We start from the raw sequence: 26,607 nt of genomic DNA, 5'->3' as shown, positions 1-26,607 counted from the left end.
ATCTGAGATAGCCTTTGACCTTTCAGTTAGCTGAGACTCTGAGGCTGAGGCTATGCTATAATGCTTGAAGTGTTAAAATTTCTGTCTTGTTTTCAAAGCTGACCATTTGCATTTATTCCCAAAAATGCTGCAGAACTACACAAAATGTAATAGATCTGATATATTTACTCAACTGAACTTAAAGTGATTAAGCTTGCAGCACACAAGCATAATGTTTGTGTTATAAATGTGTATTTAAAATCCTGGTTCAGAGTTGCTGACTGGTGTATAAGCTGAACTTTTATACCTTGGTGCTGATATGGAGTTGGCTTGTCAGAGTAGACACTAAGCCCTGGCCCACAGCCTCTGTCCATCAGAGCAGATCATTAAGTGTGAGGTGAGGCCCCTGAGGCCAGTGAAGGCACCAGCCAGTCTGTGCTGATGTTTCTGTGTTGTACGTTTGGGCTAGAGGATCTGTTTGTTATGGTGTAGTAGACTGCATAATTGGGATGAGGGCAGGGGGAACAAGGCCAAACGAAAACACACACACACACACACTCTCCTACCTGTTGAAGGCACCATGTGATGACAGATTGTAGCTCCTGTTGCTCAGCATAAAGTCTGGACCTACCAAAAGGAAGTGATGATTTCATTCAGCTGTACTCATTGAAGTTACTGTTTTGAAGTCAGGAGTGTAATGAGAGGTAATTGGCTTTGTTTGCAGCAATGACACTACACACACACACACACACACACATACATATAATGCATGTTATATATAGTATCACTGGAAACACCTGTGTCACTGTTTAAACATTTAGAAGTGAAAGCGCTGTATTACAAATAACTATTTTTTAAAAAACAGAAAAAAATGAGGTTGTAAGATGTATTGTGTGATCATTAATATCAGCCTCACTGTTTTCACCAAAGTTATTCATATAGCTTTATTATAAATACTCTATTTTGAGAAGCAGATACACCACACATTTTTTTTGACCCAGCCAGTCTTCAAGTGTCTTGCTAATCCTCTCTGCCAAATATGTTTGTACACAGAAACCTAGCTAAAGAGATGCTGATCATAATCAATGGCCGAAGACACAAAATGTGAAGTAGCATTCCCAACATTTGTAGGTAAAACTGTCTGAACATTGCTCATCTCCATCCATACAAATTTTTCATTTTTTTGCATTCATTTAAAAGTAAAGTTATGTTGTTGGTGCAATTTAAAAACCTTAAGCTGTATAAATAGAACTGACAGTCGAACAACAAAACCAACAGCAAAACCAACGTTGTGTTTATTGTCTTCTATTCAGAAACAGCAGTTTGTTGCAGCAGCAAGAAAGAGAAAGCAAATGCACAGTGACAGTGAAGTCCTGAGTCAATGACACACAGGGGAATGGAAGGGCTGCTTGCATGTAATGACCAGTAGCTGGTGGGATGAATTGGCTGAATCCATCTATCTCTACGAAGTAAACAGGTCCCAGCTGGGGTACTGTGCTGTGCTCAGGATGGGAAAGGGAAGTGGGGCTGGCCATTGAGCCTCCCCCAAATAAACCAGGCGACAGGATGCGCCTGCACTTGAGAGCACGGACACACCATCAGCAGCAGGGAGGACCAGCTTCCGCTGTGATGGGTGTCAAGTCCCCTATCAGGCCCAGAGTAAGTCCACATGGTGCTGGGAGGAAAAGATGAGACTTCCCATGTGTTTGCACAAGATGGGAGTTGGACTTCAGGCAATAAATCTGTGCTTTAATTCATCTAGTGAGTCATCTGTCTCTCATATGCATTACAAACATGATACACAACCTCCGGAAATGCACATTTCTTTGTAGCATCGTTTCCATATAGATAAAAGCATTAACTCCCTTCACAAGACTGTGAAGGGAGTTAATGCTTTTATCTATAAGGAACTGGTGCTACAAAGAAATGTCAAAGGAAAGCTAACTTATTACTAACAGTTCGGTAATCAAGAGGCTTTCTTTAGAACATCTGTCATCCCTACCACACTCCATGTAAAAATCCTCAGGAAAACCAATTCTGAACAGGTCAAATCCCCAAGCACACATGATGCTGAAAAGTGCTCACAGATGAGAATCAGCATCAAGCTGAACAGTCTTAGACAAAATAAAAAATTTTATCTGCAAAGGTGATATCCTGAAACAAATTCCTAAACATTTTGGGAAACATTTTGGTGACAGACCAAAAGGTTTAAAATTGAAAGCTTGATTTTTTAAATAACTGTTCTCTTTTTTTGTCTAAAATTGCAGTCACTATTTTGTAATATTCTGCATAGCAGTATCATCTTTAGGAGTTTGTCTCAAATTTCACAAACCACTTATTAATACATTATATTTAAAAGCCCTTGCAGCCCAGACCAAAAAACTCTTATCATGCATTATAGAAATCCATTACTAAATCTAACAATCTGACATTAAAACAAATGTAAGATTGGAAAAAATCATTAATTGCATTTATATTATTATTATTAGTAGTAGTAGTAGTAGTAATTACACTAATTATATATTTATATAAATAGACATACATTAGGTTGCGTTTTGCTCTACATGCATACCCAGAGAAAATCTCCATTTACAAAGTTTTTAATTTGCATCAAAATTGTATTAATACATAGTATAAGATCTTTGGCTAGAATTGTATTATGCTCAGGAATTATTCAGTTTCTCCAAAAAGTCTTTTCCTATTTAAATTTCGTTTAACCAGCATTAATGTATGAAACATGTATCTATCTAATCCAAATCACAGTATCTATCAGTGTTTCAAGCAATAAAATCTAATTTGATGAAGATATTGGTATAGCAGCCACATTTTGACTGACATGTTGTCAAGTAAAAGACTCATTATAAGAAAGACACAACAAGTTAATGGAGTATGTGTCACTCAGCACTCCAACTAATCTCAACACTTAACTATGAGCAATTGTCTAATTCTTGGTTTTTGTTCAGTTACTGATTTATTTTTGTTTGGTGCTACACTAATGAGGTATCAATGCTTCTATAATGCTTAAACCTATATCAGGTCTATATATGTGTTTTATTATTTACAAATTATATTGTTTAAAACAAATTTTATCAAGCAGCCTTTCAAAAAATGACTGTACAACTAGGTCCACATGTACAAGTAAACCCATTCTTTAATATTTTTAATGGAAAATCAGTTAGATTATATTCCTGAGGATTAAAAGGTTTTTATTATGGAATTTTAGGTCCAAACTGTCTTGGTTTTCTGTGCAGGAGTGGATGGAAATGTCTGGTCTTTTCAGCTCTGACATGCATAATTAATACACTGTACTTTCTAATTAATGAGTTATTGTGAACATGGGACTCTTGCTCTGATTTATAGTCAATCCAAAGGGATTGCTTATTTTGAGCTAATTTCAAACATTGCTAAATTTTGTATTAAATAACCAATTCAATGTATTTTTTTGTGTGTGAGTGTATCAACCCAATCTGGTTAGTGATGGGGTTGATACAGAGAAAATACCGTGATATTAGCAGTTGATGTATTTTAAACAAGATTATATGGCCTATCCATTTATTTTTCATACATCCACTTTTCAAATAGATAAACTACAAGGAGAATTTATTAGTTATTTTAAGGAAAATGTTTTCATTATTTAATATCCTCACTCTCTGTACACATGTATAGGTGGGATATCTCAATCTTAAAACCTTATAAGATTGGCTTTGAAACATTGAGATTCATTCATTTTCAATAACAATTTTATCCAGGTCCGAGGCATGGTGGATCCTGATCCTATTTTGGGAATACTGCGTGGGGTAGCAGAATGTGGCATTAGTCCATGGCAGGATGAGGAGGCGAAATGTTAAGGCTATTCACGATTGTAGCTATGATAACAAATTCTTAAGTAGGCATGCTAATTAACTCTCTCTCTGTGTGTGTGTGTGTGTGTGTGTGTGTGAGAGAGAGAGAGAGAGAGAGAGAGAGAGAGAGTTTGACTTTTGATGGTCGTTTATTGAATCCAATTATTTGTTCACTTTAGCAGCATTTTATACATTCACATGAGAACGCGAATGAATAAATAAATAAATAAATAAATAAATAAATAAATAAATAGAGAGAGAGAGAGAGAGAGAGAGAGAGAGAGAGATTTACCCTTTGGATTATTTTATTTTTTTTTGTCGCTGTTATTTGTGTTAAGTGCATGTTATTAATTGCTTTCAACGCATTATTAGATACATTACATTACAAATACAGTATATCTACACATAAATACAAGTAAACGTTTTAACGTTTCAATTAATACAACTTTGGGGGGAAAATACACAATGTTCATTATAAGTCTACAAAACTTTAGGACATTTAAAGGTTTAAAACATGGTCTAAATTATGAATTTTACATATAGAAAAAAAAGACAAATTATGTTTTTGGCAGAATTATTTTATTCGCTAAATTATAATATATATATATATATATATATATATATATATATATATATATATATATATATATATATATATATATATTTAACTTCTAGTCCATTTCCTATTACAAAGGAAGTCAAATAATACTAAGAACCAATAAGATGCATAGCTAATGCAGTCATTTAAACAGACACGAAATCTAAGCCACAGGAAGCACTTTATTACACTAGAAAGTCTAGATGGGAGATTATTTTATGTTTAATTTTGTTTTTCCCCCTCGACTAAACCAAACTCTCTCCGCAAGACTTCGACTTTGATAGGAAGAAAGTATTCGCAGTAATCGCCTTTAACCGGCTGCACTGAAGTTTAGGAAGGAAATAGGACCCTGATGTACCTGATTATTCACGTCATCGCCTCCTCCGTCGCGCGCTTTCCACGTTGCTCGTCAGCAGAGCGTGCGCGCGCGCTGAAGAACTGGAGGGAGACCTCAAGGCTTCAGAAAAAGGTAGAGAGTCGGCATAGAAATAATGAAGTGTCGGTGAGCAGGTTCTGAGATATGCAAATAAATCTTAAAACGTTTTCCCAAAGAAATTCCACTTTTGTTTTTGAACTTTGTTTTGAACATTGGGTTAGGCTTCATTTCAGGAGCAGGACAGCAGCCTCATTAATAACTGTGATTGATCACATACCCCTGTTCTTTTTTAAGTGGTTTTAGTGAGCATAGTTATGAGATAATTAAACATATAAACGCCTAATCTGTTTTTTTTTTCATTATTTGTACCACTTTTCACATAGTATGTTTATTTAGTGCTAATAAGAATACACTGCATTCGACTCTGACTTTTTTTCAAGGTGCCAAAATACATTTCAGCAAAAATAGTCCTAGTCCACACTTGAGCTTTGTTTGTTTTAAAGCTCTTTTTCACATTGTAGATACACTCGATGTGAAATAAACCCGTTTGATGAATGTTTCACGATGGTTAATTGGATAGTTTGAATCGAGAGACTCATTTAATATTAATACTCTAATGAGCCCTGTGTTAAATAATAATATTCTCTAAAGCTTTATCCAAATAAATCAGCAAGCCAGAGGTTATTCTTCACAATTCAAAATGTATTAAAAATGTATTATGGGTATGCATTGTTTATTTAGTGTTATTCGTCCCAGTTAAATATTTATATTGTTCATCTCTGCTTTCTAAATGGTTTATTTATAATGGGAATAATAATCTTTTAATAATACAAATTAATAGGCTTAATATATCATTCAATTTGACGAATCCATATGTCCTCTTTTAGGAGAAAACACCGTCTTTTAATATAAAGCCATTGTAAAAATTGGAGATTAAGATGGAGACTTAATAATAGGGTAATTTATATAACTTCGCCTGCTGTCTCTACACTGGCTTGAACATTTAGCAGGGCATTGTGTAAAAACAAATCATAACTTGACTCCTAGCTTATGCTTCATATCCGTGGTGTTTTAAGGTCTGTTTAATTCGAGTTGAAATACTGGTGTATACAAATTGTACATTTCTGTCTTTATCTATATGGTTCTACAGGCTAGGAGGGGGGTCTTCTTACATTTCTGTAAGGTTAGGCTTGTGGGGGAGAAACTAAGAAAAACGTGGGCAAAAAATGATATGAATATAAAATGATAGCTTGCATTTTAACACAGGATGTTATTAAGCTACTAAATGGCTGTGACTGTATCACTTCTTTGCACACACCCACATGACCTGATATAATGCCTTTGCACTAATTCCACTCAGGCTTTAATCCACAGTCAGTGGCAGAAAGGGCGAACAGCATAAATACAATAAAATGAAAGTCGTGCAAAGATGACGCAGCGGTCTTACAGACTACTGAAACACTGCGTTGTTGTAAAATGTCGAAAATATATATACAAAATTCTTATGTATGTCTAGTATTTTCATTATGAAAAATCTAGTCCTAATTCTTTACATTCTAGACAATTTGAGAAAAAGTATACACTATTCTCTGAAACGTGAAGAAACTACATTTGAGGAAGAAAACTAATAGCAAATTACTACTGGTAGTAATACTTTTTCATCTTATTATTATTGACTCTTATTTGGTGTCATATTTCTGTTTTATTTCTGAATTCTTAGTGATGCCAGAGATTGCGGCTAGAATTTATTGCTTATAAAATAGGATTCAGCTGCGCTTTGTATTAGCCTCATTCACAGAGGGGATTGGTGACCTTTGCTATGTCTTATATATAATGGAATCGTCGTTATTTCTTTAGCCAATTGGGTGCTGAAGCCTGAAAGCCTCTGGCTTAATCTTACCCGGCCTGTTTGGCATTTTGATTGATGCTCCCGTGGCTCCCTCCATCCGGCAGGCTTGCTCTAAGCCAAAAAGGAGGTAGGGAAAAACGACAAACGACTGAAGTTCAGTGTTTCTTACACATGCTCACGCACTCGTGGTTTTGAGACAGCGAGGATACAAGCAATAAGCCGCGCTCCTGTAGCTGCGTGAACAGGCGCGGCGCGGAGGAGTTCTGGGAGCGCGTGCCTTTTTCGGGACCATGGATCATAACATAGGTGCACATCTCCACCACACACACGTAGACTCCATCAGCTTCGGTATAGATCAGATTCTCAACAATGCCGAGCAAGGGAGCTGTATGATCTCTAACCCCAGGATGCAAGACTTGGACTACGGGCTGGGGAGCATTGTGAGCAATGCCTACAACACCATGACGGGCAACTACAACGGCAATAACACCGGCGGATATAACAGCAATGCGTGCAGCGCTGCACCGCTCGGTGGCTCGTACAACATGAACGTTGGCGTGAACGGGAACGGAAACGGCCTGAATGCGTCCGGGGTGATCCGTGTACCCGCACACCGGCCACTCAACAGCGTGCACTCCTCCATTCCCACAAGCGGAGCCTCCATGCACAACATGGCAGGCATGGGCACTCTGAACAACCTCACGGGATTAACATTTCCCTGGATGGAGAGTAACAGGAGGTATACCAAAGACAGGTTTACAGGTAATATGAAATAACACCTGGCTCATATTCTAACATGATATTTAATTCAAATAATATAATATAATATAATATAATATAATATAATATAATATAATATAATATAATATAATATAATATAATATAATATAAAGTATTAATTAAGCAAATAATAATTACTTCATTCTTTACAGTCTTCATGTTTTAAAAGGCAATAGCAAAAATTCGTTTAATATGCAGTTTGTTAATATTTCTATATTCATTTTCTATTTTAAAGCTGTTTTAAACAATTGAACTATTCTTAACATTATATAATTCGTGTGGCATTCATATTTTTCAAGCCTTTTTGTTTGTTTGTTTTACCGCATTTTTATAGACATAGGTTATTTTACAACATGGCAAACAAAACAAAGCAAACACAAGCCACAGGCAGATAATAGAATATATTTGTGCAGTAAACAATTCAACAGGTAACAGTGTTGAACAGTTTAAAAAGCCTGTTAATGTTACAGTATAATTTAAATAAAAGTCCTTGTAAGTAAACAGCACACACATATTAAATTTCTTTTTTATTGTTTTTTTTTTCTATTGAAGTAACATATGCATCTTAAGCGATTATTTATTACGAACTGATTATGAAGATAATGGATTATTATGAAGCCTGTTGGAAACTAGGCCGTTGTGAATGAACGGTGTAAACTAATTAGAAGGTAAACGACCAACCTTAAAATGATATGCAGTTATTTAATGTTACGATTAATTAAGGTATATCCTTATATAAAAATAGTTAATATGATCTACATTGTCTACATGCAAATGCCGCTTTTTTGCTTTGACAAGGCTAATGTACCCCTAATGCTATGGCTAGTTCTTGCATTGGTTATTTTTTGCTTTATTTAGTGACCGGGAACGCTGTGTATCATGTGCTACATGCTTATTTTAGTGCGAAACTCCGCTCCATGCTAGCAGTAAAGTGCTTTTTCTCTACGCTGCTTCGCTGTGTCGTGTTGCTGATTTTTCCTTGCCTGCTTTCGCCCTGTTTTTTCCCCCAATCCAGTGGCGCTCTCACCCTTCACTGTAACACGCCGTATAGGTCACCCGTACCAGAACCGCACTCCACCGAAAAAGAAGAAGCCGAGGACGTCGTTCACGCGCCTGCAGATCTGCGAGCTGGAGAAACGCTTTCACCGCCAGAAGTACCTGGCTTCAGCGGAGAGAGCCGCTCTGGCAAAAGCACTTAAAATGACTGATGCACAAGTCAAAACATGGTTCCAGAACAGAAGAACAAAATGGAGGTGAGCTTTAGTGCCTTAATCTCTAAGGTCAACATGAACATTCATAAAGAGACTGTAAGCACTGATCCGTCTTGACCCTGTTCGGTTCGGTTCTTTTGCAACAAAACGTTAAGTTTACATTCATGAAGAAAGCGCTACAAAAATATTTTTTTAACTGTGCCGAGGTTCGAAAGCAGTAATTTTCCAATCTGATTTTCTAAATAAAAAACTTTAGTGGAGAGAAAACGCATTGATCTAATCCAGCACAAATAGCAACTTTCTATTTAATAACCACTTTAAATAAAATGAAAATACTGCATTTTATAGGCATAAACTATTTATTATAATATGACAAAACAAAATAAATAATATTATATTTAATTATTTTATTTATTGTAATTATATTATATTATATTATATTATATTATATTATATTATATTATATTATATTATATTATATTATATTATATTATATTAAAATGATATATATTATATCTTATTAAAGAGACAAAGTACCGAAAATTCTAAAAATGAAACAAAAAATATCTCTAAATTCGCTGTTATGTATCTATCTAATCACTGGATAATTGTTCATATAGCAATATATCAACAGTTTGCATAAAGTTAATGTTAAATAAATTGGCTAATATTTAATAATATAATAATAATAAACTCTGAACTTTATTTGTTTAACTTTAAGCATGTTTCTTGTTTGTTTGTTTAGTGATCGTGTTTTGTTGTTCTTTTTTTCTCTGTCTGACTGTCTATCTATCTATCTATCTATCTATCTATCTATCTATCTATCTATCTATCTATCTATCTATCTATCTATCTATCTATCTATCTATCTATCTATCTCAGGTATTACACAATGAATCACTTAAATTATTTCAATACTCAAACACGATACATTGTATGATAATATCCTCGGAGCGGTTGTGTTATTTATATATTTATGCGACTGAGTTATTGCACAGTCATTGTAAAAATGTTTACGTAATTAAACAGGTTAAATATATCGGGTGAGAGATATAAAACAAAGTATATATATATATCTATATATATTTCTTTCTTTCTTTCTTTCTGTCTTTCCTTCTTCTTCTTCTTCTTCTTCTTATTATTATTATTATTATTATTATTATCATCATCATCATCATCATCATCATCTACATCATCATCATCTTTATCATTATCATTATCATCATCATCATCATCATCATCATCATCATCATTATTATTATTATTATTATTATTATTATTATTATTATTATTATCATCATCATCATCATCATCATCATCATCATAATAATAATAATAATAATAATAATAATAATAATAATAATAATAATAATTATTATTATTATTATCATCCATGTGTTCAGGAGGCAGACGGCGGAGGAGAGAGAGGCCGAGAGGCAGCAGGCGAACCGCTTATTAATGCAGCTGCAGCAAGAAGCTTTTCAAAAGACTCTAAACCAGCCTGTAACTCCAGACCCGATCTGCTTGCACAACAGCTCCCTGTTCGCCCTGCACAACCTGCAGCCATGGACTGATAACACCAACAAAATCAGCAGCGTCTCCACCTGCGACTAGCAACACCGACTCTCTCTCCCCTTTTGTAGGTTCATCTAACTAGATCTAGCTCTCTATAATTTAACAAGACCGACGTCACCTTTTCACTACCTATTACTATTACTGTGTTTAGCCTGCAGGAGAGCAGGTTTATTTCTTCACGGCTTGTTCTGGTCTCCAGTCTGAACGAAAACTGAACGAATTATTATACCACGTGTTTGTAAGATAAGGGTTTTATTGGCGTACACACACGTGTAGTAGGCTATATTTTTATATACAGCATTTTTTGCACTTTTACTCTTCACTGCATTGTAGATTAACATGGCGCGCGAATCACACAAGTCTTAGGTTTAGTTGCAACGACATTTTTAAAGCTGAACAGAAAATGGACTTCAAAAATCAGGTTTCAAGCACTTATTCTGAAGGAATGATGGTCAAAAATATATCCGAAATCAGACAGATTTATCAGAAACGAACCCTGTTTTAACACCGAGTCTTCTCTTTCTTTGCTGTCCTTGTGAATGAGACAGCTGGATTATATACACAGCTGTATATATTATTTTCATTTAACTGATTTGTTCAGATAGTTTTTAACACCGAATTTAACTTTTATTTCATTTTTTTTTAACTTCAAGCAACATTTTAATACTGACATTCCATAGCAAGACAAATTTTTACATAGATGTTGGATTTCATTTCGGAGTGAATGACTGTATGTTTTGGTTGCATGATAAATGTCTGTCCTCCTCATTGTATGGGGAATGTAACGGTGTGTGTTTGTGATATTAACTATATGCAGATGTGAGAGTGCGTTTGAAATTTTCCATGGCCATATACTGCAGGAGTATCATGTTAAGGTCTATTCCAAATGCTATACAGTGCATTAAATGTATCCTTTAAAAAATGACAAAATATTAAGACATGGGAATCAAGAGGAAAAGCAACATCAACCCAAGCAAAACAAAAATCTCTTGTCATGGTGAGATGTCCATAAGCAAGCAAAGAAAGACTGATTTTATGAAGAATTCAAGATTCCACCATAACTGGTTTCTGTCTGTTTTAATAAATATTTAATGTTTCACGTCCCTTTTTCCACAAGCTGTAATGCAGTTTTACAGGAATCCATCATTGCAAATATAGCTGCATTCCAACTTTCCATGGAACAATTCGATGCTGTACATAGGTAGTAACAATTCCAGCATGCACCAAGTTTCTAGACAAACAGGAGGTTTTGGACCTTCATAAGCTGTGGGGGTGGGTGGGTGGGGGGGATTAAAACAAAGTATATGTTATGCTGACTTGTTTTTACTAGAAACTTTGTGTACTATGCTATTTTTATTACCTCTACATTCTTTTAAAAAGTAAAGTACACTGCAGTACAATATGTGGTGGTCAGAGATCATAACGTCTGTGTGAATAAAATTCTTGAAAAGTGGACATAATGAATTGGTAGGCTATATATTCAGTTTATATAAAAGGTCGCCCAAACAAATAAAAAATATATTGGTGCCTATTCTATTTTTTGTTTTAAAAAATATTTTACAGTCATTTTTATTTTTACATGCTGTCATTTACATGCTCTCCTACATTTTTGTCTATTAAATGTTTACAATTGTAAAGCGAATTTATTAAGCTTGTAGGACTGTAATCATGAGAAAAAAACATGCTGGGACACATAAAAACCATTTGATAATTATCTCTAGATATAAAAGATGTCTTACAAAAAAGAACCCTCCAAGATTTCTTCAAAAGTTACTTGGATAAAATACTGCTTGGAATACTTTCTGATAGTGAAAATCTTCTCCCGAGGAACAACGTGGACAACCATTAAGGTTTACATTTATTCTGAGTGTCTACTCATGTGGGAATATCTTTTTTTTTTTTTTTTTTTTTTTGCATTTATGTTTTCATGCAGGTCAGGAAGTCCTAAGCATATAGTCTGGTGTATTGAGTTCTGTTCTGTTTAGTTATACTGTCAGGAGGCTGATTGTTGTTGGTTGTTTAATTTCATAAGAGTGTGAAAATGTTGTGTTGAAATATTCACAATGAATAAACATACTTATTGTTTGTTTGATCATTTTCATACTATAATTTGTTATCTAATGCTTTCGGCTTTAACTGGGTTATTTTAAGTGGAACAGATTACTGCTATTACCCCATAACAGATTACTGCTATTACCCCCAAAGTATTTCTAATATTTCAGAAAAAAAGATACTGAACTCTTAAAGATTTCGTGTCTGGGTGTTATGCTTAAAGGTACACCTTGTAGATATTTCATGTGAAAATGGAAATGCAAAAAAGATGGAATACCTAATTTCCTTCAGGATCAATAAAGATCTATCTATCTATCTATCTATCTATCTATCTATCTATCTATCTATCTATCTATATATATATATATATATATATATATATATATATATATATATATATATTTGTCAAAAGATAGTAAGTTACTGCATGCATAGTAGTAAGTAATAATGAATATAATATAAAAGAGTGAATTAATGAGACAAAACTGAGATATATACCAAATGAGGTACTTTACTACTATTAAAACCCTCACTGAAGGCAATTTATCTCTTAATCGTTACATCTAAATTGGTTCAAAGAAACCATTAGGATAACTCTTACTGTAGCTATTTGTGTCACAAATTAAACGGCCTTTGCATTTGTAATGTGTCTAATATCTTAGAAAAATTTCCTGTCATGTGAAATGTATTTAATTTCAGAATATGAGAAATGAACAGCGAGTTACAGGGACTCATTCTTACATCTGCGCATATAAAGTCTGCGCATAAATTGCGCAGCTTTCCCCTCCTTGAATGCAATTACTTGTCTTTGGCCGATAGCGAACTATGTACGTCATTTTTGTGCGCCAAAACATTGGGGTAATTGTGTAACGTGCTGAACGTCTATACTGCATCTGAGCAAAATGTCCCTTTTACGTTTCTGTTCTTTTAACAATAATAGTTTGCTTAAGAATGGACTATTATTAGAGTCGATGATTACAGGTAACTGATGTGTGCGCCATTTAAAAGTTAAAGTTAAAAAAACATCTGGAATTCGTAAATGAAGCGGTTTCTGTGTTCCAGCGTGCTCAAGGACAGCAGGCTACACAAGGAAAGAGGATAAGAAGCCCCTCCGCAAGCCAAAGACACCTCAGGGGAAGTTCGACACGGATGCTGACGACACAAAAACTACAGACGCCTTTAAAAGTAAGCCACTGATCCACTATTAGACAAATCACTTTTGATCATGACAATGATGCACTTCCACAAGCATGTGTCTTGAAGATCAGACTGATAGATAGATCCCTTGTCATGAAATAAAACAGCGCGCCCACTGACGTTTGATTGCCATCATATTTAAAAACTCCAATTTCATCTTCGACGTAACTTCTGATCTTAGAGTTTTACCTACTCACAGATATGCAATACTGAATCATTTTCCTTATCGAATGAATGATCAAGTACAATTTTCTGTCTCATTTGTGTCATTGGGTTCTCTCTGGACTTGGTGTGAAAGTCTGATGATGTTTTAGCTCATATTTATGCAGAAATATAGAAACTTCTAAGGGTTTCACAAACTTTCAAGCACTACTATAAGAGTCTAGATAAGCTTACCATTAATGTAGCTGCATGTCATTTAAGAGATGAGCCTAGGGCTGTGCAATATGATGATGTAATATCATTTCTGTAGTAAATTGTGTTCTTGGAAATATTTAAGAGACAGTGAGTACTTTTTTTTTTTTATAAAGATGACCACGGTTAAGGCTTTGATAGACAGTCACACTTTGTAACAGTGTTTCTCTCTTTTACTTGACACAAGATTAATGTTTACTAACCTAGCCTAAAGTTATGACAGTATAAGATGGCCAGTTGAAAACATGAAGTGTGCATAGATACTTTGGTGCATACTGAAAAAAAAAAAGACTTCTCATATATTCGCTGTCTGTAGTTATGACATTGTTATAACAATGTTACAAACAAGGTGTGGCATTGTCAATGGACAGTGATTGGTTAAAAAATTAAATTGATTTGGAAGCAAATCAATGTTGAGCTAATTACGTTGTCTCTAATATAAGAAATCTCTACAGAGATTTCTGTATTATGAATGGCAAAAGACTTTGTTAATCACTGAAATTTTATATCTTTTATAAAATTAATCACGTTATTTTTTTTATTATTTTTTATTTTTTTATTATTTATTCCTCATTATATATTTTGTTAGTAAACCTGGTGTGCATTTAGAATGTTTTCAACCCCTTTCCTCACGTTTCCTCATTGGGTTACATTACATCCTTACTTTAAATCATAAACCCAGTCAGGTTTTCATAAACCCTCTAATATGCCACAAGAATCCAGCCCCTTTATTCAGTGAGGCACTGGGGCAGCCTTGCATTACTTATTAAAACAACAACAACAATAAAAAAAATAAAATAAATAAATAAATAAATAATAATAATAATAATTATTATTATTATTATTATTATTATTATTATTATTATTATTGAGGATCTTTTCCCATTTCTATTGACAGAAGCTCTTGACCTTTGGATTGGGAAAGTCACTGAGTTGTTATTTTAGGTTGTTTAGTCACTTCCTTGTCGTCTTGGCTGCATGTTTTGCTTTGTTCTGATTTTCAACGAACTTGAAGTTTTCCTAAAAATGTCACTACTCTGAATCAGTTCATCTAGCCCTTGTGTCTGTGTTCCTCACTGACAAAAAAACAAAACAGGTAGTAAACAGTGCAGGGTTTTTCCAAATTTACTATTGACCTTTAGGTGAATCAGACAACAGAATTAGACTCTCATAAAATGAAAGTCATTAAACTAAAGTGTGTGCCTTTTACGGAGGAACGGCATCCATCTGGCTGCTCTACCTTAAAGGCATGACATGATGCAGAAAAAAATACATTAGCTCTATTGTTAGATCAGTTTGGCTGGACAGTCCTGAGCAGCGTCTCAGTGGTTCTTGACGTCTGCCATTTTCATATAATGGAAGTTTCGGTATTTTTTTTTGTTGTTGTTGTTTCTCTTCCTCCTATAATCTGTTTCGGAGGGCTGTGAGTTCCTGTGACCTTGCTTGTGGCCTGTGGCTTGTTTTTCTGCTGATGTGCACTCCCAGCTTCCGGGCTTTATGTTGATGGAGGTGTGCCTTTCCAGGTTAGGGTCAATCAACTGACTTTACTAAATGTGAACTTGAATCAATTTGCAGAAAAAATATGATTAGTGGAAATGGGATGTGTCTGAGCTCAGTTTTCAGTTTTCATAGCTAGTGTGCCATTTCCTTTTTTTATTTTTAATACATACGGACAATATAAGATGTAAATCAAACTTGAGAACTTCTGTAATTCCCTAGACTATTTATTGTTTTCATTATTTAGCTTTCTACACAAAATAAAAAAAAATACATTAAAAATAACATAAAAGAAACATATGAAAATACATTTAGTAAAAATGTCCCACTGAATCCTTTTTTTTGTTTGTTTTTAACCTGGTAGATTGTTTTTTGTTTTTCTTTTTCTGTGGATTTTTTCTAAAAAATTTTTTACCTTTGCATTATGAAGTAGTCCCATGCTGTAATTTTTTGTATGTTCAGAAATGACTTTATTAAAAAAGATGTTTGTCATTATATTATTATATATTTTCAACCTGTTTATGAACCTTTTGGACATGTTTAATTTAGATTTAGTTAGATTTATTTTTAGTTTAATTATATACATACTTGAAGCATATAAAAGGGTTAAAGCAGTAAAAACTGAATCGGAGAATTTTATGAATGCACTATAATATATTGTGTGAAATGAAATGAAATGTCATTAAATATATGCTGATGACACAGATTCCACACTTTTTCCACTGTTATGCAAAATGAAGTGTAGAACCTTTTTGTGTATCAGAGATGAAGAGTACAACATGAACAACATGCATAATAAACAACATGTGAGATGAGATATTGAGCCCAAACATGAAAACTTTGACTGTTTGTTTATCTTACAGAATTTCCAGATGATGTGAATCCATACACAAAAGAAAAAGGCGGCCCGACAGGCCCTGAGCCGACACGATATGGAGACTGGGAGAGAAAGGGACGCTGTATTGACTTTTAGGTGAATGTTAACATGTGCTGAAGTGTGTTGGATATGTGTGTTGTCATGCAAATGGACCATGTAATACATTTATTGGGAAATTTAGTGATTGAATGTATTAATTAATGCAGATTCTTGCATTTACTATAACCTGTGTTGGTTTATTTTTGTTTAAAAAATATTATTGCTTAAAAACCCATTGCATCAATGTCAGGATGTAAAATATATTTGAATAAAGCTGAGTGGGTTTGTCTCTGTCTATAGTATTTGTAAACAGTTCTGACATGAGAAACTATGCTTGAGTGAGTGAGAGAGAGAGAGAGAGAGAGAGAGAGAGAGTTTGCATGATTCTCCGTAGACTTCAGGGTGTGTACCTGCCTCACACAAAATATTCCCAGCTGTACTTTAGTCCTGACCAGGATAGAACAGTTTCTGAGGGTCAGTGTATGAACTGTTTTTCTTGCTGAACTGCAAAGAATGGCAAACTTCCTTAGTGATCTCAATAAATCCAAATATACAATATTCAATATACAATAAATAAAAACACAACAAAACATGGCATTTGACATTAGGACTGACTTTTTCATGTCCTGAAAATGAAATAACACAAAAGTTATAGATTAATTTCTGTATTTTACCTAAACTGCTGTAGTGAACCTCATTCCTCACCTACATTGCTAAACCTAAATTTCCAGTATATTTACATGCTTGCCTATATTTTATGTTTATTCCTCAATAAAATAATTTTGTATTCTTTACCTATTACACAGTGACTGTGAGTTGTGTACGCTATATATACAGATAAATTCATCATAGTAAGTAAGCAGACGTCTCAAAACTACATTTGACCATTTTGTTCTTGTCAGAATCTTCACCATGATATTTATAATAATAAAAACAAAGAAAGTAAGATTTCCCTGTTGGTACAAAAAGAAACCCTCAAATGTAAATTTTTATTTAAAGGTGGAGATCAAGCTGCTTTGTAATACAGGCAGAGTCAAATGAGTGAGTTTGGAGTGGAGGAACATGACTGGCCTGAGTCCTGACCTCAACCTGATAGAACACCTTTGGGATGAATTAGAGCAGACTGCGAGCCAGGCCAAAACTGGACCGTCTGCCTTTACATGCACATGAATTTTATATGGAGTTTCATACAGCTTCAACTCTTCTGGGAAGGCTTTCCACAAGGTTTAGGAGTGTGTTTATGGGAATTTTTGACCATTCCTCTAGAAGCGCATTTGTGAGGTATGTTGGACGAGAAGGCCTGGCTCGCAGTTTCCGCTCTAATTCATACCAAAGGTGTTCTATCAGGTTGAGGTCAGGACTCTGAAGTTCCTCCACACCAAACTCACTCATCCGTGTCTTTATGGACCTTGATTTTTGCACTGGTGTGCAGTCATGTTGGAACAGGAGGGGGTCATCAACAAGCATGAAATTGTCCAAAATATCTTGGTATGCTGAAGCATTAAGAGTTCCTTTCACTGGAACTAAGGGGCCGAGCCCAACCCCTGAAAAACAACACCTGGATTCAGTGATTTAGAGGGGTGTTCCAAAACTTTTGGCAATATAGTGTATATTACTATACGGGCTATAATCATCATCATCATCATCATCATCATAAACATAATCATCTTTCCTTCCAGTTTCTTTTACGTCAGAACAAAACACCAATCAGTGACAAGCACACGCGATGACGTAACACACGTTTAACGTTGATGACACTTGTGTAATGAAGCATTCTCACGCATTTAAGTAAAATAGTCTAGACAGACCTGATTACCAAACAATAAACCGAATCGTCTAGTGCGAGACCTACGTCCTAAAAAAAATAGAACATTTGACGTTCATTCATAGGACGAAACATTTCCGCTTCCGGGTTGTCGATTCCATCTGCCATATTCCACTGATTCCGGGCACCCCGCGCTTCTCCGGTGGATACTGGGTCCCGCGGTAACGTGTGTAATTTTTTTTAATCAGGGGATGATCTTCCGTTTAGTGTCGATAAATTAGACCGTGAGAGTGAGAGAGAGTGAGAGAGAGTGAGAGAGATCCTGGAAAACAGTTGCGGATTGTGAATACGAAACGTCAGGAAGAAAGCGGGGAGAAAATGACGACGCGCTCGGAGAGGGAGAAGGCTCAGAAACTGAATGAGCAACATCAGGCCATCCTGTCCAAAATGCTCCGGGAGGAGGACAACAAGTACTGCGCCGACTGTGAGGCTAAAGGTGGGTGATCTGAGCACCCGGTGCTGGAGGAGGAGGAGAAAGCACCGAGATCTTTCCCAGCATCCACACGGACACCTTTAACGCCTTTTTTAGGAATGACTGAAGTCTTAGATCGCTCCTTATTTATTGCGATCTGATGTCAGTCATGATTAGGTTGAAACCGGTTTACTACAACACTACACAGTGCTCAGTATTAGTAAGAGAATATACGGCTTTTAGCTATTTTCTGTATAATATCTCCTGGACATTGTTAGCTCCAGCGTTTTCACAGCTAACTGCGGATAGCTCACACTACTAGCTCCTCCATGGTGTAATGTAAAGGAGCCGGTCGTGGAGCAGCTTCTGGTTTCTTTTTCTTTTCCTTCTGAATGACGTGTCTATAAGTAATTGTTCACGATCATCACACAGGTAAAATAGTTGGGTGTGGATTTAAAGTGCAGAAAGAAAAAAAAATCCCAGGAGTAATGCGTCATCATTGCGTAAGAGAGGTTTACCATGTCTCATCTCATCTCATCTCACCTCACTATGAAGTAGATATAACTGTTCAAATGTATGGATGTCTTTGAATATAAAGTGTCATAGATGTACCTGTGGAAACAGAGTGATATCAGTGTGTGGGATCTGCTGTGCACTGCTGGGTTATTTAAAGGGAGAGTAAGATGAGCTTTGTGATGCTCCTCCTTTACTTCTGGGCTTTTAGATGAGATCGCTCTGCCTGATGGAGCTTGGGTAGCTCTGGATTTCATGAATATTTCAATGTGGAACATAGTTTTTGTTGTGAGTGGGGAGAAAAGTGTGTGTATTTCTTTGTTTCATTTCATAGTTTGTGTTCTGGTTGTATATAGGACACAGGGTATGAAAATCCTTCCTGAACTACAAGCATATTCTTTATGATCTTCAGTCACCTTGAGGATTTATTTATTTTTTTTATTCATATATATATATATATATATATATATATATATATATATATATATATATATATATATATATATATATATATATATATATATATATATAATCCATGTGTTTTGCTACTAGTACACTGGTTGCTTCATGTGTGTCTAAAGAGAGTGGTGCAGCAGAGCTTTAGGCCTTTATTCTCAAGTAGATCACCTTCTAAAGCTTCACCTTTAATCCTAATACTGCCGTCCATGCCGTTGTGTTTGTCTCTGCATAACATTATGCTTTGTAAAGCAGTCTTGCATTCTGGATTCAATGTTTATCTCCACTGCTTCTGTGTGACTGTAAGAAAAGAAGCTCTTGCTCTTCCGCTTAAGCAAAACCTGACTGTTATTTATTATGTCAAATCATCATGTCCTATTTAACCCCACTGTAACTACAATGTCCTCCGGTTACATCCGAGTGTCAGACTTATTGCTAACTTCTAACGGAAATATAGCACCGACCAACAGCATCGCTAAACACATCACAAACATTTCACTCTAAACATATTTAATGTGTTCTTGAGTTAAGGTTTAGTTTGTTTTCTAAAAACTTTAACTGACACGCTGACAGACATTTCAGACAGTCTGAATACAAAAAACGACAGTCACTTCCTTTATAATGCTTCCTCTTCATGTGTTATGCATTTTCATATCATAACATCTGTCAGTTGCTGTGAGCAGGTTATCTGCTAATTCACATCCTCAGACATTTGAGTTTGTATATTTTCTACAAGTTCGTCTGTAAAAGCTCTTTTGGTGTTGGTCAGGTGAGAAGAAGGCGTGATTGTGTTGCAATGGCACAGTCCTTAGAGCTTCTGTAATCTCTTTAAGGATTGGGAACATTCTTGGCTGATAATTATTCATATACGTCACTTTTCCACACGTTCCGCAATCATCCGGTGTAGTGTTGGAGTACTCTCTCATTTGAGTACACTGAAGGACCTGTTTAGTTTAGTTGGCTGCAGTAAAATTAAACATTGTGTCAAAGGCGTGTCAGATGATGAAGTGCCTTTGTTGTTGCTAGAGTTCTTGGTGTTAATATTAGGGTCATGTAATATTAATTTACTTTAATGTACTTGTGGATTAATGTACTTTTAGAGAACTCTGTCCTTTTCTCACAGACATTGTTATGCAAATGGGGCTCATGGCTACAGGTGACTTTAGATTGGGATTAGTAATCATATGTATCCAGGGAGGACATGATACATTCATTAACTAGCCCACTGGATTGCTGCTCAGGCCTGTGTTTTGCTTGTCTAGAAAGGTTAAGTGGTAGCTAGCAGGTTCTAACAATGTACAGCAGTCAGTAGTTATGTGCATTAATACATATCAAGGGAAACAAAGAGTATATGTGCTTACTGACATTTGGGGATGAGTATCCACAGTTCTTATTAACTTGCTATGTGGCATATTGGAACGATACATAGATTAGTATGGCCCCTGTCATGCACAATCGTGACAATATATGGGGCAGTGGTAGTTCAAGTGGTTAAGGCTCTGGTTTGTTGATCAGATGGTTGAGGTTCAAGCTTCAGCACTGCCAAGCTGCTACTGTTGGGCTTCTAAGCAAGGCCCTTAACCCTCTCTGCTCCAGGGGCGCTACATCATAGCATGACCCTGCACTTTGACCCACACTTCCAAAAAATCTGGTATATGTGAAGAATTTCCATATTCTGTAATGTATATGTGACAAAACTAAAGACTTATTGCTCTCTAATGAATTTTGTTGTAGTAACTTGGACAGAATGTCACTTATCTGGTGCTCTTTCATTGAATCACACACACAAATAATTCTGTTTGGCCCTTTTTTCTGCTATAAAAGAAAACCTTGCTACTTAATCTGCCTCTGCAAATAGTTGTGTGGTGCATCAGTTAGTGGGATTCGAACACGTTCACTACAGTTACAACATCCAGACACATCGCACCACTTTTACTGCACTAGGTTTAATGATGCATACTAATGTTCAATAAAAAAAAGTACACTTTATTTTCTTTCTCTGGTTGTCTCCCATTCTTGTAGGTAACCGTTTAAAAACGGAATAGCACAGACATAAAACGTACTTGCCTTGAGCTCTCGGGTTAGTGGCTGATGCCGTACTGCGACAAAAATAAAACTTTTCTCTATAAGACCGAGGAAGGTAGCTGCAGTCTCATTCCTGCGCAATTTTGAACCCCTAGTTTTGCTCGCTGGTGTGTTTTTGTATCTGGATTGTCTTGTGTTTGTTGGTGGAGTAAGAGGTTTGTCTGCTTTGTCACTATGTCTTAGCTCTGGTTTCTGTCTCGCCCAGTTTCCACCGTGACGACAGAAATAAGCTCTCAGGTGTCTGAGACATGCCTCACTGCTTACATTATCCGGTTCTTTCTTTCCTTCCTGTTGATGTTCTAAATTGTGTAATTGTGCTCCCAAGCTACAGTGTATCAGTGACATTAGACGTTCCTTGTGCTTTATAGAGCTGAAGCAGTAATTGCAGTATTTTTGGTAGTGTTTGGTAGGCATCTAGTAGTTAGCATATCATGTGTAAACAGCTGGTTGTTGGTGGAGATTGGCTGGACTGTGTGCTGTGCTGATTACTGCTGTCAAGTAAGAAGGACAGGACGACGCTGTGCAGTCTGCCAGATAAACAGAGCCAGATAAAGGACGTTGGCGTATTGTGTTTGGGGGCTTTGGGTGGTACACATGCCGAACGCAACGTTCAGCCAGATATATCTGAGCATCTTCGATCCATAGGGATTCTACATAACCAGCATTCTTGCACTCTTACCTCTGGCTTCTCCCTTTTGTACACATATTCAAGCTGACTTGTTTACTCAAGGTTATGCTTTTGCCCTGTAGGTGTTGAAGGTGTGTGTATGTGCCTGTCCTGAGTTACGTCATTGATGAGCACTGCTTTAGGCTGCCATTCCTTGTGCAGTTCCTGTTGCCTAGCAATTAGCATAAACCTCGTGGCACTGCAGGGCTGATGCGTTGATGCTGTGGGGTACTGACTGATTTCACCTGTAGAAAGAACCGGCTTGCCAACAAAACCTGCTGCTTCATTCTACCTCTAGCCACAGCTCAATAACAAATCCTGCCTTAAGCAAGAGCATGATTTTTTGGCTTCATTGGTGAATTATTGGAGATCTTTTTTTGAAGTGGCTTTAATTATTTTTATATTATTTGTTTATTTATTTTGGTGAGACTCAGTGCCTTTGAGATTATCGCATTTGTCTTGACCTCCAGGGTTAGGGGTTTGATTCCAGCCTCTACCATGTGTGTGTGGAGTCACATTTTCTCCCTGTGCTTCAGGGGTTTCCTCCTTCAAAGTCATTTGTGATAGGCTGATTGGAGTCTTTAAATAATCCATAGTGTTTACGCGTGTCTGTGCCCGCCATTCATTGGCACCCCATACAGGATGTCCCCCACCTTGTGCCCCGAGTCCTCCGGGACAGACTCCAGGCTCTCTGCATCCCTGTGTAGGTTAAGTCTTTCAGAAAATAAATTGATTTATTGTTTTATATTTAATTTGGTGTAATGCATCACAAGCTCTATTCGTTTTTAAGCTGTGAGCATTTACACTGCTTAACTTACTAAACTACTGCAAAATACCAAGATTGTCACACTAATTTGTCTGTAAAACACATAATATACTTTTGATCTGCTCAATTTCTAATATGATGAGACCGCAAATGATATCGGAACAAAATCTTGCATAGAATTTGTGTGTATCAAATGTTGTTCTTGTGACCAAGGCAATTTTATAAAATGTCTTCTCTGTCTGCCTATCTGTTGTATTATATTTAAGTTGTTTGAATGTATAATGTTGAAGCTGATATGGCAATAAATCCAAATGCAAACAAACTAAATGTGTTTAGGAAACAGAAAACTGTACATTTACAGAGTACATGATAATGGTCCTGTGTGTGTCCTCTGCACTGTGCTTCTGTACTTTTATGTGTGGCCCCATGAGCCTGGAGAAACATTATTTCATTCCAGTGTTTACAAGAAGGACAGTAAGGCCATCTGACTTAAAAAGTAAAGATCAAGTGGATGAGGCATGGCAGACCTGAGATCAACAGGATGGTATAACGGGCAGAATCAAAGTATTTCAGCAAATCAGACTGAGAACTTGCAAAAACAAACACTGTAGCATTCAGTGTCTGAGAAAACACTGGCTATAGTTCAGTAACTTCAGTTTTCCAAACACAAAGCCATTGTGGCTGCTGTGGACTGTAAAGTATGTGTTTATTTACCATTTCAAGTTCAACAGAGAGCTCCTCTGTTCAGAATACATGACGCTTGTTAAACGTGTGGATGTGAAGTACCTGTGTCTAAGAAAACATAATGATGCTGAAGTGATGTGTCCTATTTATAGCCACAAACTGGTTATTAATAGTGTTTAAGCATTGAAAGGGAACTGTACTCATTCAGTCATGTTAGTTGTTTATCATTTGTATACAAGTCATTTTAAAAAACAGACATTCTGTATAAATCTGTATACTATTATATACATATATACATGTATGTGTCCTTATTTAGTTTTTTATCTAACTACATTTATACAGTATTAATAATTATAATTAATTAACATTACTAAGGGAGAGTCTCCCATCTAGTTGTATTCTGTGCAGCTTATCCTACACAGGGTCATCAGGAACCTGGGGTCTGTCCAGGGGACTCGGGGAAAAAATGTGGGGGACACCCTGGACTGTGTGCCAACTCATCACAGGGCATAACTGTGAAACTGGAGTACCCTGAGTAACCCCTGATGTATGGGGAGAACATTGGAGGAGGTAGCTTAGTGGTTAAGGTGCTGGACTACTGGTTGGAAGGTTGTGAGTTTGAATCCCAGGTCCACCAAGCTGCCACTGCCTGAGCAAGGCCCTTAACCCTCAATTGCTCAGTTGCATAAAAGTTAAACTGTAAGTTGCACTGGATAAGGCATCTGGCACACATAAGATATATCTGCCAAATGCTGTGAATGTAAATGTACAGGAGGTGGGAACCAAGCCCCATTCCTGGAGTTATGGGGCAAACATGCTTACTAACGCGCAGTGAGGGACAGTCTTATTTTGATATATTTTGTATATTGAAAGAGATATTGAAATGAAAATTCCATAAACCTTCACCACCTTACTGAATAATCGTTGGGGATGATCTGTTTTTTAAATGGTAAAAAAATGTGTTGGTTAAGCCTAGTGCTAGATTGGCTGCTTTGATTGGAAGATTTCATCCTACCTGTTTTTAAAAATTTGTTTTTTGTTCAATCACTTTTCCCATAATTCAGTGAGGGTGCTAGAAACAGATTTTCTTTCACATAAATAATATATGAGTTTTAGTGTAACCACGAGCATGTTCAAATCCACATACTGCCTCACACAACTGTGTCAAAACATTACACCAGTATCCTGTGGTGCTTCTTTACTCGACGAGGAAGTACATGGCTGAGGATGTAGCCTGTGATTGTGTCTAATTTACATGTGTCCTTTTTAGAATATATTCATAGCTGTGCATGATAAAAACAAATATTTGCATGATTCTTTTGTAATGAAACCTGCTTTTTTTAATACTGAATTCACTGCATTCAGGGCTTTGAATACATTCATCCTTCTTGACATCGTCTGCGAGTGCATTCGGAGTATGTACTCGACCTGGAAATGCCTGAGATTCCATCATCCTCTCTGCTACAGAGCACTTCTCGCATTCCTGTACAATATGTGCTCTCACTGCCAGTGATAACTCAACAGGTTTTAGCCTTACGGAGATGGAGCAGAGCGCAGACACGACTACGCAGCCTATAGGTATTCTCCAAATAGCCGAATATTGACAGCCTTTTATTTCTAGCCATACTTTTTTTTTTTTTTTTTTAAGATAAGTGAAAGCTTCCATTATTGTTTTGTCAGATGTTACATTAAGCAAATATGACAGGTTTGAGGAACTGTGTCTTTATAGGTGTTTCTGCTACGTTTGCTGTTTGTAGTTGCTGAATATACACAGAATTTTGCTGGTCTGAATTCATTGCCTATTCCGAGTGAACTGTTTACCCAGGGGCCGCTTAGCATTTTACATTCTTCGACCCTCTGCTACAGCAGTACAGGAGACACCTGAAGGCTTTAAAGCAATGAATAAACTTCACCCCGGTGATGAAAAAGCCAGTTCACTGAAGGACACACTGCTTTTATTGCTGGTTGCTATTGCTCCACGTCACTTTATCTAGGTCAGCTTTACTCTGTTAATTCATGAAACTCCAGGCAATAGAAAACATTTGAAAGCAAAAAAGCAGGATGGACTACAGTATTTTCTAATTTATTCTGTGAGCATGGAGCTGTCTCATCTACTACACTAGAGATTTGGTGCAAAAAAATTCAGACTTCTGAAAAAATCCAGACTTGCCTGCCTGGATTTCCTTGTTAGCAATGTTAACATCTCTGCTGCACCCTGAAGCCAAATTTACGCATATGGTTAACAGGATGTTGTGTCCATGGTACCAGAATAATGAGAAGACTGCGAGAGTCCTGTCAGAGACCCTGTTTACACTGTGTATATATTCAGATATGGATCATCCAGCTAAGAAACTGCAGACACCCAAGACACATTTAAAATACAAATTTTATACAATTCCTTCAAGAGGTCAGACAAACAAAACTGTTCCCAATACAATCCAGCAAAAGTGGGGTATGTTCAATGATTCAAATAGTGGTTACTCTTAGAATAATGAGGTGTCAGTAATCGAATACAGAAAGCAAATATTCTTTCTTATTTATTTTTGAGGTTACGGAACAGGACTGTTATGTGCTAGAACAGTTCAGAGTGTGCAATCGGACGCGATGAAAGTGAAACAATACTTAGAACTAAAGTTTAATATAACTCTCTTAGAAGTCCAAAATTTCAATTGACACAAATCATGTAGCCTTAGTTTGCAGATTAATCTTGTTATATACTAGAAGCGAAACCGCATACACGTACACATCTCCAAACACGTTCATTTTACACAAGCTGCTCCTCTCGCTTTTCTCACGTGAAGGAGTCATTACTGGGTTTCATTAACTTCTTTATTAAACATAATGTACACATATATGTACAGATTAATATAATTATACATTGCCGCCAGTGAGAGGGTGTGTGCTGTGGCAGCT

The 26,607-nt window shown here is 36.2% G+C and overlaps 3 protein-coding genes across 7 annotated transcripts in view; all 3 read left to right on the top strand.

Moving 5' to 3' along the window:
• The first annotated feature begins 6,415 nt into the window (after window positions 1-6,415).
• Window positions 6,416-12,135, top strand: tlx1 (T cell leukemia homeobox 1). Of its 2 annotated transcripts, none has more exons than XM_058378641.1 (3): window positions 6,416-7,406; window positions 8,440-8,677; window positions 10,039-12,135. In XM_058378641.1, the coding sequence occupies exons 1-3, from the start codon at window positions 6,935-6,937 to the stop codon at window positions 10,247-10,249; spliced, it is 921 nt and encodes a 306-aa protein (XP_058234624.1). In that variant the 5' UTR covers window positions 6,416-6,934; the 3' UTR covers window positions 10,250-12,135. The 2 variants fall into 2 exon arrangements, with proteins under 2 accessions (XP_058234624.1, XP_058234633.1); XM_058378650.1 differs by having other exon boundaries at window positions 6,445-7,406; window positions 8,476-8,677.
• A 969-nt stretch (window positions 12,136-13,104) lies between these two features.
• Window positions 13,105-17,079, top strand: sdhaf4 (succinate dehydrogenase complex assembly factor 4). Its single transcript, XM_058384157.1, has 3 exons — window positions 13,105-13,243; window positions 13,325-13,447; window positions 16,234-17,079. The coding sequence occupies exons 1-3, from the start codon at window positions 13,165-13,167 to the stop codon at window positions 16,341-16,343; spliced, it is 312 nt and encodes a 103-aa protein (XP_058240140.1). The 5' UTR covers window positions 13,105-13,164; the 3' UTR covers window positions 16,344-17,079.
• A 978-nt stretch (window positions 17,080-18,057) lies between these two features.
• smap1 (small ArfGAP 1) overlaps window positions 18,058-26,607 on the top strand; it is a 111,047-nt gene continuing 102,497 nt past the window's right edge. For 2 of the 4 annotated variants that reach the window (XM_058384131.1, XM_058384122.1), the window contains exon 1: window positions 18,060-18,547. In XM_058384131.1, the coding sequence (XP_058240114.1) occupies window positions 18,430-18,547 (118 nt within the window). In that variant the 5' untranslated portion in view covers window positions 18,060-18,429. Of the gene's footprint in view, window positions 18,548-26,607 lie in introns of all 4 variants that reach the window. The other 2 variants (XM_058384116.1, XM_058384108.1) reach the window with 2 other exon arrangements.

Source organism: Hemibagrus wyckioides, linkage group LG03 (assembly GCF_019097595.1).
Source record: "Hemibagrus wyckioides isolate EC202008001 linkage group LG03, SWU_Hwy_1.0, whole genome shotgun sequence".
NCBI classification, from domain to species: Eukaryota; Metazoa; Chordata; class Actinopteri; order Siluriformes; family Bagridae; genus Hemibagrus; species Hemibagrus wyckioides.
Note: the sequence above shows the minus strand (reverse complement) of the source record. Positions and strands in the feature narration are given on the sequence as shown.

Bases quoted from the DNA above. Each gene is read 5' to 3' on its own strand.
- tlx1 (XM_058378641.1), top strand. From the start codon at position 6,935: ATGGATCATAACATAGGTGCACATCTCCACCACACACACGTAGACTCC. The intron at 7,407-8,439 runs GTAATATGAAAT...CCCCCAATCCAG, and splicing joins TACCAAAGACAGGTTTACAG to TGGCGCTCTCACCCTTCACT. The intron at 8,678-10,038 runs GTGAGCTTTAGT...CCATGTGTTCAG, and splicing joins AACAGAAGAACAAAATGGAG to GAGGCAGACGGCGGAGGAGA.
- sdhaf4 (XM_058384157.1), top strand. From the start codon at position 13,165: ATGTCCCTTTTACGTTTCTGTTCTTTTAACAATAATAGTTTGCTTAAG. The intron at 13,244-13,324 runs GTAACTGATGTG...TCTGTGTTCCAG, and splicing joins ATTAGAGTCGATGATTACAG to CGTGCTCAAGGACAGCAGGC. The intron at 13,448-16,233 runs GTAAGCCACTGA...TTTATCTTACAG, and splicing joins AACTACAGACGCCTTTAAAA to AATTTCCAGATGATGTGAAT.